Source organism: Rhipicephalus sanguineus, chromosome 5 (genome assembly GCF_013339695.2).
Source record: "Rhipicephalus sanguineus isolate Rsan-2018 chromosome 5, BIME_Rsan_1.4, whole genome shotgun sequence".
In the NCBI taxonomy this organism is placed as follows: Eukaryota; Metazoa; Arthropoda; class Arachnida; order Ixodida; family Ixodidae; genus Rhipicephalus; species Rhipicephalus sanguineus.
The window spans coordinates 82,160,747-82,176,829 of record NC_051180.1 but is presented as its reverse complement, the minus strand read 5'-3'; the positions used below and the strand labels follow the sequence as shown (position 1 = coordinate 82,176,829).

Here is a 16,083-nt window from a genome sequence, read left to right as displayed (position 1 = left end):
CGGATACCATCCCATAAATGAATACCGCCTGAGCAATAACGTGAAATGGGAAGTGACCCGTCCAGCTCTAGACCGAGCGATTGCACTATATAGGAGCACAAACCGCCCGAGGGCTTGATGGCATACCTGCGGGGCTGATCAAATGCTTCAGAGACGAGGCAAGGCAGAAATTGCCGGACATCTTCTCGGGCATTATGACAGGAGAACCGATACCAGAGGATTGGCTATGTGGCCGAGTAATCCTGATGCCGAAGAGAGCAGGGGATGCAGGGCTGCTGCGTGAGTACAGACCACTCACAGTTACAAGTGTGCTATACCGAACTTTCGCACAAATCTTAAAGACATGGATGAGCGGCTGGGCAGAACACGACGACAAGTTGACTGAGCTACAGAATGGCTTCCGAAGCAGACGGCGCCTCGAGGACAGTGTATTTGTGCTCACACAGGCTATTGAGATAGCACGCAAGGAGAATAGAGGGCTATACACTTGTTTTCTCGACGTCGCCAAGGCCTATGATAGCGTACCTCATGACCCGTTGTTTCACTGTATGACGCAAATTGGCATGCCGAAGACATGGGTCAGTCCACTGCACCGGCTATACAGGGACAATACGGTGGTTTCGTGCTTTGCCGAAGCTCAAGCTGAACCAGTGAAGGTGATGCGAGGTCTCAAACAGGGATGCCCGTTGTCGCCGCTGCTGTATATGCTGTATACAGCCTGCCTGGAGAGGATGCTGCTGGGGGATGGAGGTGGATTCTCGCTAGCTCACTCCTATGGCGGAACACCCATGCCCTGGAGACTGCCGGGCTTGGTATATGCCGATGATACTGTCCTAATGGCTGACAGTGTGGGAGACCTGCAGCATCTCGTCTCAATATCGGCAAATCACCTGAGCAAACTCTGATTGCGCTTCAACGCCAAGAAATCAGCGGTGCTGGTGTTCGCAGGCACGGACACATCTGCGGTGGTGTCGCTGCTGGAGGTGGGCAGATTCCGTGGAGAGATGAGTACAGGTACCTCGGTGTACAACTGAGCACATCGAGCCATGTCCTAGACATCCACGAGGAAAACATCCGTCAGACCTCACGCAAAGCGGCGAACGTGTTGCGCAAGCGGAGTCTCTGGGGCTGCAACCGCTTCCTGCTGGTCCGAGAAATGTGAAAGTGTGTGCACGTCCCATGCCTCTCGTTTGCCAATGCTGTGCTGACCTTCCAGTCAGGAACTAGACAGTGGCTGGAGCGAGGGCAGCGAGAGGTTGATCGACTGGTGTTGGGCTGCCACGGATGAGTTGCCATAGAGGCCATTCAAGGAGACGTGGGGTGGTCGTCGTATGAGGCTAGAGAAGCCAGGAGCAAGATCGCCTATGAGGGCCGCCTGCGTCTCATGAACGACCGCAGGTGAGCACGGCGCTTGTTCCGCTATGCACACTTGACCGGAACGAGGACTGAATGGGCTGCGTGGTCGTACACCATCCGCCGAAAGTTCGGGTTCTTCGCGAAGCCCGTGACGGCAACCAGGGAGTGCCAATGGGCCCGGGCCGTTCAAGAACAAGTACGGGAAGAAGAAAACGAAAAATGGCGGAAGGCGATGTGTTCCAAGACAACATTGACGGAGTACCGCAAGCACAAAAGTGTTATAGAAAAGGAACGCATCTACGACACAAATGGGGGTAGTGGCCTTTTGTTTGAAGCGCGGGCTGGGGCACTGCGAACGCTTGTGTACTGCCGCCGATTCGACGAAGCTACCGACGACACGAGGGCTTTATACCGGGTGTGCGAGCAGGAAGAGGAAACCATCCCCCACCTTGTGCTACGCTGTACGTTTTTGAGCCCCCGCCAGCGAGAGGGCACTACTCTGCCCGAGGCACTGGGGTTTGCGTGCATGAGTGACACAGTGCTGCACGCAGGCGATGAAGCGGCTGGTGCAGTGAACTATGCAGCAGTTCGCACCACCAAAGCAAGGCTGGTGCGGTGGTGGCGAGCGACGCAGCGGCAGTGAATTATCCGTACAGACTTATTTATGGTGCTGTGTGTGTGTTTTTTTGTTTCTTTTCTTTTTTTTTTGTTCGCTGGCTAGGCCAAATTAATCTTGCCCGCCCGATACAAAGGGAATGGCCCCAGATCATCATCATCATCTTCTTCTTCTTCGAAGGAACAATTTGAAGCCGGCGTTAGTGACCTAGAATAGGGGGAGTGTCCAAAGCGCCGGCTCCCGCGTGGGCCTTTTGCCGTGAACTCCCGCGCTGCACCGCTGCTGCGCCGGACCCTTGGGCTTTTCGTGCTCAGGAAGTGCGCGGAAAGCCAGGGTCGTCTGGTGCGCGCTGTAGTTTTTTGCGCCACGGTTCCACACAGGGCACTTGAAGACTACTTAACTTTTATAATGCGGTGCGGAATGGAGCTTATCCATCTTTAAGCGTTGTGTTAGTGCTGGGGCAACAACAGAATGCAAAAAATTATGTGTCAAGCGGCATCAGCATGGTCTAGTTCCGGTCACAAAGTTCGAGAACGTTGGTGCGTGTGTAAAAACGCGCAAAATGGACACGCACAAGCAAAGAACGAAAAAAAAACCTTATTCACATGAGTAATCGGGTAATAGCATCACGCATGCACGAATTAAGAGCAATAAAAAAAAAGTAAATTGCACGCGCAGTCAGCGAAATACTTGAGCGCAGTGACCGCTTCACACTACGAGCTTTTTACTCACGGTCGCCACTGGTTTGCTAGCCATATGCACACCGCTTTAATCGACAATTCCTTAGCCTCCACTAGCTCTTTATTATGGACAGAGCACACCGGGAAGACGCAAGGGGGAAAAAAAAAAAATAAAGAGTAGAGACTGCTATACGGCCGCAATGCTGTTCACTTGCTTCTGAGGTAGCGTACAACAAGGCTCACCGTGCGCAAACATTTGAAAGAAAAGCAATGCCAGGTAAACTAGCCTTATTCCACAAGTTTTTACATAAAAGGCGTAATATAGAAAATGCTTTACAAATATCCAGATATCATGAAACAAAGTTACAAATGCCCCCATTCTTGCTGTACAAGCTGCCTGAACCGAAAATACGGTAAGAAATTGACAAATAGAAGAGCACGTAATATCTCAATTACTTCAGAAAATTATTCAAGTGCAGAGATCCCTTATGTACCTAGCCTGAAGAAATGCAACACTCGCATTTATATATATATTGCTTCAAGCACCATACGAAATGAAAACAGTTTCAAACAACTCATTCTCAACTTCAGATGTTTTCGTGGTTCTCGGAGGTTAGCGTTCGCCCGGTTCAGAGACCTTACAAAAAGATGTGGACGAGTAGTTACATAATATACAATAGTTTCCCCGGCAGTTGAATGCGCGCCAACAGGGCACCCGACCACGATTTCCCGCTTTTTCCTGATGACCTCAGTATAGTGTCCACCACAATTTCGTGCTGAAGCTCCGGAGTACTTAAATAGCGAGTCTGCTCATCTCTTGAATAAATATAAAGAGATGACCAGACGGCTAAAGCAAGCCTCTTTTGTCCCGCAGACGCGTGCAATCAGCTGCTGTGAACTGAGAATTGCGTTTGTTTTCGTGCAATCGCTCGTAACATGAAGTGAGGCATACACGATGTTGCACTGTTATCGTTTCATTTTCATTGGTTTGTCTTTTTTTTTAACACTAAAGCCTTAGATGCCTCATCGAACATGAAAATTGACCGTCGGCGTCCCGCGTATCCAACACGAGTGATGCACAAAATTATCACGCGATGACGTCGACAGAACTTGTGACGTCACTGTGACGTCATTCAACGTGACGTCATATGATGACGCCATCACATGACATGGTCGCTTTCTATTGCCTCCATGATTGGGGGCCAGTCACGGAGGCAATGTAAAAGCAGGTAAGGTGCAGAAAGCTTGCAATGCCTTCGATCCTGTCGGTAGTCCGAAACCACGTTATGTGCAGGAAGCTTTCGGAGAGGGGCGAGGGAGGATCAATGCATCGACAGATGAAAAAGATGGCTTTCGTTTTCGAGTCATCTCAGGCGTATGCATAAGGGACCATGTTTTTTTTTTCATGTAATTTTTTCACATACATTTTACCTATGCAGTCAGTTCTTCAAGATGTATGGGTAAGTCTTATATGTTGACATCGATATTGGTGACCACCATGTTCTTTATCACCTGACGAAAACAAATCGTCAGACCACACATCGTCAGAATTATTTCTGGCTACAGAAAGCGGGTTTGCGCGCCACACACCATATTATTATTGTTAGTCGTTACGCAGATGGCAAGCATGTCAAGTTAGTAATGCCATGACCTATCTGTCGTGTTGGGCATACGTACATTCGTGCCCCTCCGTGCCAATTTTCGTGTATACCAAGTGAACGAGACGCGAGTTACGCGAATAATTTTTTACTTTTGGTACCGCGGCCACGCGGTACCAAAAGTAAAAAATGACTGACACATTCGGCTTTGCATGAAATGGCTTGAAACAGCAGAGCGCCGGAGGCAGTCTTGTAAAACAAATTGAATGCACGAAATAAAAGATAAGACATGAAGGGTGCAAACGAGTTGGCATGCATGAGCTAGTTACTACGTGCATATGTGCTACGTTCTCCTGGTTATCTCCAGTTTATTCTCTCCTGCAGCAAGTTTACATTCGTCATTCCACACGAAAGTAAGCTAAGCGCCTTTTCTCACGATGAAGTGCGCGCAGCATGCGTTCCTCAAACAGCCGCGGAAGTGTGGACCAATGCGGTGACAAACCAGCTACAAGGATATATACAAAAACCCCGTTTCACAACACACAAACGTGCTCTCTGTGTGATGAGTCGCTGCAGTATTATGTTGCAGTGACGCAATATTAAAGTTTGCCCAAATTTCCACAATTTTAGCTAATAGTGGCCAAAATATCACGTGCGTAGCAGACGATCGCCGCGAAGAAAGCCCACGGGTCCGGCACGGCAGCACCGCGGCACGGAAGTTCACCACAAAAGGCCCTTGCTCCTCCTATGTATTCGCACGGCGCTTTGGACACTCCCCCTATTCTAGGTCACTCTAACGGCATAGGCTTTTGACGGAAATGTAGCAACCCGGCAAACGCGCCGCGAAAACGCTGCTGCTGCAAAATGTTCATTACCATGACCACATTTGTGTTAAGTGTGGTTGGTTCATCAGTATTGAATGTTTTCTAAAATCGTTCGAATTTTTAGTGTTTACCAGAAATAAAAATTAAACAACAATGATGTTTGACCCTAGAATTGTGCTCCAAAACTAACTTGCATTGCTTCAAAACACACATTTTGGTGCTCCAAAGCTGCTCCGAAACAGCATTATGCCTGCTCCTTGAGCTGCTCCAAAGCACTCAAGCCCGCTTCCACCCCTGCATTAGCCTCCTTTAATAAAGCCGTTTGAAGATTACCTGGAGAAGTGTTGCAGGGCCCCTTTAATGGTCGGTCAGGTTAATTTACCTGATATAACAAGTGTCTCACAGACTCTTAAAAGAGTTTGAGGTCACTACAAACGTTTTTGGCCTGTGCCCATATAGCTGAAATATTAATATCATCCCTTGACTGAGTGATTTCCAGGATGGTGAAGTTGAACTTAAACAAGAACTCTGTCAGCTGATGGAAGAAAACAAGCATCTCTCGGTAAGTAACCAATTCCGATGTCTCGCAGCTTGATGTGTGGCCCTTTGACGAAACCTAATCTTACAGTGATTCTACGAAGACACTGCGAGGCGTTATGAGGCTTGGTTTTCAATTTTTGGACACCCTCATGCTGTGTGAGATGAGTGCAGAGTTACCGTATATACTCGATTGTAACGTGAGGTGTGACTTTTCATTGCGTCCAGGAAGAAAAAATAGTAAGGGTGTGCTAATAGTGAAATTTCATCTCGAATCGAATAGTGCCGAATAGTGGCCAGAAATATCGAATATCGAATTGAATATCGAATACAAAAAAAATTGATTGGTAAATTGAATGACAGAACAACGATAATGCTACCCCTCATCGTCATGACTGCTCCGGGCCCAAAAATCTTCGGGTGCCCGTTCACAGCAGCGTTTCAACTGCGCGCCGGAACGATGGGAGTTTCTGAACGAGTGGTGCGGTGCGGCAGTGGCGACTGCACAGTGTGAACAAATTTTCACATGTGAAACCCATCACCGAGGGTTTTGAGAACCGAAGTCGGGATGTTTTACGGTGCTTGCGGCATACACGACCGAATTACGCAAGAAGTTCGTGCCTTCGTTTCGGAAGCCAAGTCGTGAAGGGCTTGACAGTTTTCTCACGTGTTTTCTTTAGCTGTTGGAATGACATAATGTGCTTTAGAATAAACATGCGCTCGTTCTTGAACTAGGATATCTGTGGAAGTTTTAACAAAAGGCCTACTGTAACGATGTTAGCATTAGTTTTAGCCACCCCACCCTAACCAAGTTGCACCATTGGCCTTCGTTGCATTTTAGATATTTGTCATGTCGAATTATCCGATTAGGTATTATTCAATTCGAATTCGAAACTTGAATATCCGCACACCCTTAAAAAATAGCACTACGGTATTCGTTTGTAACGCGAGGGTCGACTATAGCAAAAATCTGGAAGAAAACTCGAGTAAGTACGGTATGTAGGGTTCACTGTTCTTCGCTTAAACAAAAGAAAAAGTGTGACATATCTTTGTCACCATATTTGAATTTACTCAATTGTAGCAGGTTGAACATGTCTATCGCGTAAAGATCAGCACACAAGTGCAAGTATCTGTGCACCTCCACCCTATGGCCATTGTACAGATGGGGTTACCTGTCTTCTGTCTTGTCTGCATCTTGAAGACAAACCACCATAATACCCAAACGCTTCTTCTGGTCTAAAGGTAGGCTTAAAGCTTCAGGTTGAAACTGTTCTTGCGAAGCAAAATTGTCATCTACCTGGTTGTAGCACGAACGTTATAGGGAGCCCACATATCTTTCTCGGAAAGCCTTGCCGTCGAAGAAAAGTTCATCCTGTTCTTGGTCTTGAACCTGGAACTGACATTTTGGGCACAGTTCATTTCGTTGAAACAGTGCCTAAATAGGTTATGGACAAAAGGGGTGCACAGGACGTCTGCTGTGCACGCCTCTTCTTGACCCTTTTCTAGTTACGCTCTGTTTCAACGAAATGAGCTTAATCAAGTCGCTCAACTTACCATCTTGACAGGGTACAGTTGCTCTACCATCTGAACTAAACAGAGGAGTCTCTCCTTTGGCTTTCTTCCCTTGTCGCCTTGCGCTACTGTCAGGCGGGGGCACTCCTTATCTTCATGAATTTTCCTCTGCTTTGCAGACTTCCATAGTGCTGATTTGCCATTAAAGGGACACTAAAAGCAAATAACAATTTATGTCAGAGTGAAAGGTGAATGTTTGCGAATGCCTAAAACGTCAGTATTATCAACAGCAGTGCTCTACTAACTGAGAAATTAAGGTAAATGTAGGACACAATGTGTGCCACCAGTGGGACCTTTTGGAATGAGCTCATTGACGTCAACAGTCTCAAGTTCCATTAATCACTAGTACTCAAACTACTTATAATAAAAAATCACATTCTGTACATTACAAGACGTAATATGCTGCTTGTGCGTTTCTGTTTCATTCATGGAAAAAAAGAACTTGGTGTTACCAAGGAGAACAGCGTGGGTGGTTTAAAAGTTCCGTTTTCGCTGGACTCCTCTCCACTCACGCGGTCGCGTCTCAGTGGTAGTTTTGTTATCGCATACTGTTGTGTGTGATTTGCATGCTCATGAAAGTCGCTCTAACGGAAAGTTCGACAAAATGCCATGTCCTTGTTATGTTGCCGGGTGCCTGAATGGCGTGTGCCACTTGAGCAACAGCAGCTGCAGCAGAGAAACTGACGCGACTTTCAAGTGGCTGCCACAAATAATCCCACGCCAAAATGCCTGAGTACCGTGCCTCTGCGACAGAGTGCTAAACAACCAAGAAATCTGCGTGTGTGCTCGCTGCACTTTTGTGTAGAGGATTATTAGATCAACCGCAACTTAGGCAAGGCTTGTATTATGCCCTTCAGAGCAGAAACCACAGCATCGGCTGCCAGGCAGTAAAGGCAGGCAACGTTGGGCAAGGCAAACGCTATATCAGGAGGCCTTTTCAGGCGGTCGATTTGAAGTGTGCTTACACTGTGCGGACCACTAAAGCGTGATTTTCTTTCAAGATAAGCATTTCCTTGGCACGAAACAAGCACCACGAGGTTTCTGGAACATTATTTCAGCAATCAACGTCGACTTGACATTTGCCTTTAGTGTCCCTTTAACTAATGAATTCTGTTAGGGTGAAGTTGCATTCAAGACAGAAATGCTTTTGTGCTGTTTAATATCATTGGTAAGCATACATTTTATATGTACCAATGTCATTGCTAAACATCTTAGACTCTGGTACTTTTATTCCATGTTTGTTGTTAATAAGGCTTCTATTGTTCCCCACAGTTGTGAAATTGACACATAAAGGAGTCACTCGAGGCTGAAAAAAAAAGCAATTTTTACAAAGCCTGCCATTGTTTTTTTAGGAGCTTGCTCGCCAAGCTTCTTATGCTCGCGCCTTGTCCTAACCTCTGTGACCGTCGGCGCGGCGGCACACACCACGCTCGGCACAGACGGGCTCGCAACGCAGCAGCAGCTCGGGAAGATCTCGCCTTGCCAATAACCAGCCAACACACATGATGTCACGTTACGCTCTCCGATGCGTATCGTACGACTGCAAACGTCCCACCACCATTAGGGGCACTTGTATCGATGTTGCCTTCTCGAACTTTTCATTGTGTCCCATCATCGATGACCCCTTGGCAACATACTTTACTGATCATAAAGCAATCATCTTTAAAGGGAAACGAGTCCCCGAATTCATCGAGGGACGCCCTTCTTGAACTTGGTAAAACAACATCTCTTGTGTATATATAATGTTATAGTTCATCTAAATGTATATATACTTCACCAAATGTATATAGTGCATCCAACCGTAAATTAAAAAAAACATTGTGGATGTAATGTATGTATAACAACGTTGTCACGTCTATATATGATGGTAGAAGAATGTGCACGGAGCATTCGTGGGTTACCCGATCATCTCCGAGCAAGCTCCTCTAACATCATTCACTTCGTGGATATGGCGGTGAATTTTTGTACCACAAAATGATATGTAAAGAAGAGATAAGTGAATTCATCCACTCTACACATCAGCCACTCTTTTCACCCTTTATCATAGGAGCAAGCAATGGACCTGAGCCAGAAGATTCTGAAGGAACGGGAGGCCTGCGTCGAGATCAAGGTCAAGATTCGCTTGCTCCAAAACGACGCCAAGATGCTGAAAGTCTGACCAGGCCAGTCACTCTCTCACCATAGGGTGAAACTCTGAACAAGGGATGGCCATGCCGATCCCTGCTGTCAGAATCATTTGTACTACTGCCAAATGTCTCACAAAAATTCATTCCACTAATTTTTCACACCTTGACCTCCTCTCTCTTGTTTTTGTGTTTGCGTTGCAGCCTGTTTCGCTGCCCTCTCTGTGTGCTGTGAGTCAAAATCATTCTCAACTTGTATGCGTGGTTAGCACCGGTGCAAATACAGAAAGAGGAGAAAAAAAGCTTTTGCTAATGCATATTAGCATAACTGCATTAACACATTACCATGACAGAAGCTGGAGGCAGCAGTGCAGCTAACGTCTCGCTACTACACAGTGCTTGACTGTACTGCATGCATCCTCTTTCTGCATGCTCTCACATAGAGCTTTGGCCATGACGAAAACCTCCCAATGCCAGAATAAGAAGGAAAAGTTGTTGTCCAGTTTGATACTGGGCTTTTTGTGCTTGTGGTATTTTGCTAAAACTGTAATGCTAAAATGCATGTGGTACCAGCTAACCCTCTATTTACTTCCCTCAAATACAACCAGTTCCCGAACTTTTCCGTGCGCTAAGCTTGTAACATGCTGTTCATCGCTGTTTTTCTCATTCTTGTAGCGTTTGTACAATTAATGCATGTACCGACAGTTCACTTTGACTGACGTGCGCGCCTAATTGAACGGTGTTCTTTTGAATATGTGTAATGCCTTGTAACGTTCCGTTTATTGTTTTCATTTTGTAGCGTTGTACAATTAAGGCGAAGAGAATATGCACTATCCAGTTTAATTCAAATTATGTATGCGCCTACCCGAAATTGCTTCTTTTGATTATGTATTTTACCCCCTTTCCTGCAACACCCTCAAATGAGAGGCTAGCAGTATGTTCAAATAATAAATAAAATGACTTTTCCTAAAAAGCTGAAATTAATAGTTCTGTGCAGGGAGAAAATCCAGTTGCATCAGTGATGCTGAAGGTATATGCATGAAGATTTATTGGTACATTGTTGTAGTTGTTGCTTGCCTTGCATTCTCTTTTGCATACCCAGTAGTTGCCATTCTGGCTTTGCATGGCAAGTGTGCTTGTGATTTAAAGCTAGTAAACATAGCCTAAAGACTCGGCACATTTTGAACGTGTACTTTGGTCAGAATCGCCCCATGTAATGAAAACTTTCGTGATAGCAACATATAATGTTCATGCAATGTCTACGTTGTTTGGTGGCTCATCACTAGGAAGCGCGTTTCAAACCAAACGATAACTTGGGCATCGTTAGTTCAAGTGATCGCACTTTGTTGCTTTGCTGCTTGTTGTGATAAGGTAACTTGTTGTGAGAAATTCCATCTTGAGGATATAGGAGATTTTTTAGTGGTAGTGGAGTGATCTCTTCTCTAAATTAAATGAAAAAGAAGCATGGGTCCAACCATGCTTTTTACTCTAATACGCATTGCATTGTCATCTTTCTACTATAGCGGCATTCTAAAATAAACCGAAAATAAAAATTAAGAGCAAATTCAGTGGAGCAATACCGTCTTTACCAACCAGCAGATGTTGCTGTGGAGCTGCTGAGAATATGCACTGTATGTCTCGTATTTGCTTCAACAAATCTCATCTTTTTTGTATTGGAGTGTTTGCAAGAAGCAACCCTTCAGAGACTTTAGGCTGTATTGTGTTGTTTTGTTCCTGTCCCTGTAAGAGATCTCTCTGACATTGATGCTAGGTAGTTTCTTTCCACATTTCTGCGTTTGGTTTCTCGCCATTGGATTGGAATTGAAACATACACGAGGACTAATCTTGCATAGATGCCAGCGCCGCTGTGTTTGTCGTTTGGTCACGAAAGCACGTGTTAGCAGTGAATATAATTAGTACTTAGTTTAGCTAATTGCAGTTGCAGCATTGTAGTCCTACAACTCGAACTTAACGTGAGCAGAGGCAGCTTGCCGAGTACTTGCTGTGCTGTACATAGGGGACAGTATCACGCACATTTCAGCTATGATCGATTGCAGTTTCCACTGATTTGAAATAGGGAGATGTGAGAGAAAAATAATGTAGACGTCATACTGTTATTAGTAGATTGTTCTAAATGCTTGAGTATTAGAATGGTGAAGCATGCACACTTGTTAGGAACTGCAATACCATTGCCAACTTTTTAGGTATGCCTTAATTTTGAAAACCTGTGACCGAATTCATATCCCGCAATGACCCACATTGTTTAAAGAACACTTTTTGGAAAAATTGTAGGCAGCATGCTCTTGCAGATGTGGCGACAGAAAATCTGTTGCTATATAGTCTGGCTTTCTACTTGTTGAACAGTGCTTGCCTTCAGTTCCACATCATCATATGCACTAAAGTTATTGATAATGTTAGCCAAGGTTTCTTATGGAGCCCACAGGTGATTTTCGCTACCATTGTGATCTCATGTAGTGCTGAATCTGCCAGCGAAATCGACATTTAGTGTCAAATAGCCATCAGCAGGACTTATTCTTCCTATCCTCAAGGGGATGCCCCCACAGAGCAACATTGCCCCACCTCCCCCAAACCCTCATGGGCTGCTTGTGTGTGTGTGTGTGCGTCTTTCTGAGATTGGGGGGAGAGGGGTTCGGATGCATGTATTGTTATCCACAAGGGCGGGGGGTAGAGGGTATTGGCCACCCCCTCACTACCATTTGCCTTGGTTGCTTTCAAGCCCTGCATACCACTTCTAAAACAATGGTCAACTGTTCTCACTAAAATGTATGGTTGCTTCACATGATGGCATCTCCTCAAGCAAGTTTGTGGGGCTCAGCCTGATGGCTCCAGTATGTTAGATCTCGGCACCTTTCAAAATGAAGGAGCATTGCCTTCAGAAAAACAATTTTTTTTTCCAGTTTAGTGTTCAGACTGCTGTACAAGCTAGTATATCTTGATCACGGCTTCCACGCTTTTTATGGTGTTGATCATTGCAGGTAGCATGAAATACAAGCCAATACTTGGTCTCAGATGAAAACTACACTTTCATCAATAAGTCCACACCAATTTCTAGTTGCGTGCACCAGCCTGTCCTGTTTCTCATCTCTGGCCATGTATACAAGGCTCCGGGAATTCTGGAAAGCCTATTGCGACTGCATTTATTTATTTATTACACCTTTAAAGGAGTTAGTAGGGTGGAGAAAGAGTCTCATTCATATTCTGCTTGTCGCTTCAACAAAGGCTTTCAACTTAGCTTGTTTCGTGTTTTTAGGCCATTGTGTACAAGTTGGTTGCAAGACATGTTCTTCCAAGCATGGTTTGTTGAGTGTGCATATAGTTTATGATGGACTGGATGTTAATAAAACTGTGTTTGTAAATACACTGTATTAATGCCTCTTTCTCAGCAATGTGTAGCCTGCTTTTATTGCAATAGCAATCTTATGGACACTCGAGGCAAAGTCTCGCAGTTGTGTTCGTAGTCATGTTCCATATGACATCCAAATCGATGTCACCCCGCATGTTCGATAGCATCACCAACTCACGCCGCTGATTAATAAATATTTATCTGGCAAATGAACGCTCGTGCGTTGAAGTATGTGTGAGTAGACTTATACATAAATGTGAGCTGACAAAAGGCTGATAGTAATGCTGAACCTAGCACGTTATATGTTCTATGTGCGAGTGAAAGCTTGCGAAGGCTGCCGACTGGCGTCGCTCAAGCAGAGATGAAATGCGCTGGCCAGCTCCGTTGGGTGAAAAAGCATGAAGAAGGTGTCGGCACGGTGGGGGTTGCGTTGCTTAGGCAGCAACCGCAAACTTTCATCAAACTGACGCAGTTGCGCGCGCTCTCTCAACACAGATCAGCAGACGGCTCATGCCTGTGTACATGCCATGCTCTGACCGCTTACTTTGCATTGAAGGGGTCAGAACTCGCACCGCTGATTAATAAATATTGAGCTGGCAATGGCATATGAACGCTAGTGCATTGAACTATGTGTGAGTAGACTTATACATAAATGTGAGCTGACAAAAGGCTGATAGTAATGCTAAAGTTGGGTAGATAGGACCGTAGCTCAGCAAAAAAATGTGGAGCTCGCTCAAAGTCGCTCAAGAAGTATATTTTGTGCTCAGGGCTCACTTGGACTCACTCTCCAAAATTTTCGTCAACCATACTCGCTCAGTCTGACTCGCTAAACTTTTTCTCAACCGTAGTCAGACTCGCGGCTTGATCAGTCCGAGTGAGCCTGAGTGAGTCGACTCGCAAGTAAGTTTGCCGACTTATGCCCACCAATGCTTCAGACTGCTTCAAAATGACCCTATAAAGGCACCATTTTGAGTTAATAGTTGCATTAACAATGTAATATTATTTTAGCTACGTAGGTGCGTGTATTGCCTTACAGACTGAGACGTGCCCACTGCTCCGTGAAATGGTGAATGGATGGCGCTCGAGGGACTTCACAACTGTACTTCCAGCAGGTGCCCTAGGAGAGAGTTTACAACAGCAAATGTCATGTGCACAGATGTTTCTTACCTGCCAGCACTGTTAAGGTATCCATGTAGAAGCGAAGGAGAATGCCATGTGCATGAAGCCCGAAACAATATCGCGTTCCACTGCCAAATGTGAAGCTTAAGTGTTTAATTTTTCGCGATTGCTGTCGTTGCCACACCTTACCACCTCAACAGTGCACATGAAAAGACGGCAGTCCTTGCTGCTTCCTGTGCTGTTAAGATATCAGCAACTTGGAATAATACATTCAGAATCCAATCTCTGGCATAATCTCCCCCCTCCCAGTGCTTAAAGAGCGCCAAAGCGGTGCGTGCAAGATATTGAAGGGGCCCTGCAACACTTATTCAGCATGGTCAGAAAACGCTGTTGATTAGTAGTCGAGGCTTCCGAGAACACGCCAGCCAAACATTACAACACAGCACGTGGCCTGGAATTTACAATTAATTTTAAAAGTCAGCTAGAAATCGTTCCCTCTGCTTTCTAAAAAGGATACGCACTGCGCCATGTACCCAAATTCACATTCATTGCCTGATTTGAGCATAGTGAGCTGCGTAGTTATTAGGGATGTGCATATAGTGAATTTTAGAACCGAATATAAATCGGATAGTGATGACACCGAATCGAATACAAATAGAATACTATTTGAATGGTTTTTGGATGGTATAAGGCAACGATTTTCAAAGCAGCCCTAGTCTGGTAAGGTGACAATTTTAGAAAGAGCCCAGGAATTTTACATTTTATTTGAAACAAATATTCACAAGCTTTAACAAAGGGACATTACGATTACTTTTAATTGACAAAAAAATACCACAGTCATTTAAAATGAGCAGAATCTACTGCTTTTGAAATATTTTGTAATTGCAGGCTGAAATATAGCAGTGACTGCAATATTTAATGTGGTAGCAGTATTTAATGTGGCACTTTGTCAACAGCTTTTAAATAAAACTGATATATAAATATTAAGAAATTTTCACGAGTTAACTTCATCATGAATGTCATAGTGAAGATAAAGATAGTTGATTGCAGACACTGTTGCGTCGCTGATACTGGAGTTTTAAGCAAGACTCCATCATGTGATCAATATGGCATCGATAGTGCTGCAAGCGCATGGGCTACATACATCTGGGTAAGTCGAAGATAAAAAGAAAAGTTACCCCTCGCTGTTCACACGTCTCATTTTTTCGAGCATTTTTCGTTGTTGCTGATTATTCAAAAATCTATTTCAAAAATATTTGGTATTTCGAATATGTACTAATCGATTCGTTATTCGAAATTTTAGAACATTCGCACATCCCTAGTAGTTATCGAGGCCTCCGCACGCCAGCGATCACAGTGAAAGTAAGCCGAGTGTTCGAAGGAAAAGAAAAAGTGCTCAAGATCATCACGTGCAGGTCTTCTTTTCCCCATGCCATCCTTCCCTGCTTCGCTTCCAGCGCACTCGTCGGGACGAGAGAAGAGAGAAAGCAATTACAGCGTGCAATAAATCTAACTCTGGTCGTACGTGACAGATTCTAAAAATTTTTTGTGGTGGTCGATTTGTGAGGCAATAAACTCCGTTAGTGAAGTCATTCGACAGTTACTTGGAAAAGTGTTGCAGGGCCCCTTTAAATTCCCACCCACACAAAATGCCTCGGCTGCCACAATCGCATACTGATGGAGGCAACATGCACACTTGTATTATAGTGGCTAGAAAGGTTTACATAAGTGGATTCAAGTGCACTTAAAGGAAACCCAGGCAAGGAAAGCTAACCCACTCTCCCTCCTATGCCATGCCTCGTAATTGTGTCTAGATTTCGGTATCTAGAAACCTCGAGTCAATGCACTTCTTCCTATGGCTAAGACGGGAGCATTTGCCCTTCGTTTTTCTTTTTTAGACTGTGCATGTTTTACGTAAAAAATTTTGGCCACAAAAGCAAGGGGTGTCAATCTTGAGTAAATACGCTACATGCACCGCCGAGAGCATGAACAATGGCAGGACACGTGTCTCGGCACGTTCAGTTTGTCTCGATAATTGTGCCAGCATGCTTTAGTGATTATCATTTGCCCTTTTTACAACTCTGGTGGGGGAACAGTAAACTCTTTCAGTCTCACATTACAGGGAATGGCTGGGACAAGTTCATTCTTTCTATGTGATGTCATCCTGGTTTAAATATATACAGTGATCCCTAGATGCGTTTAGGAACAGTTGTCAGTAATCTCGGATAATTCAAACGGCAACTTCTGATCCTTGGGAGCTTGTACAGAAGGAGTATGTACTTGCACAGTACCAA

At 44.9% G+C, this 16,083-nt stretch overlaps 1 protein-coding gene across 3 annotated transcripts in view; it reads left to right on the top strand.

Moving 5' to 3' along the window:
- LOC119393886 (ralA-binding protein 1) overlaps positions 1-12,687 on the top strand; it is a 70,371-nt gene extending 57,684 nt beyond the window's left edge. For all 3 annotated transcript variants that reach the window (XM_037661073.2, XM_049416404.1, XM_037661074.2), the window contains 2 exons: positions 5,574-5,636; positions 9,231-12,687. In XM_037661073.2, the coding sequence (XP_037517001.1) occupies positions 5,574-5,636; positions 9,231-9,341 (174 nt within the window). In that variant the 3' untranslated portion in view covers positions 9,342-12,687. The remainder of the gene's footprint in view (positions 1-5,573; positions 5,637-9,230) is intronic.
- Positions 12,688-16,083: the final 3,396 nt, after the last annotated feature.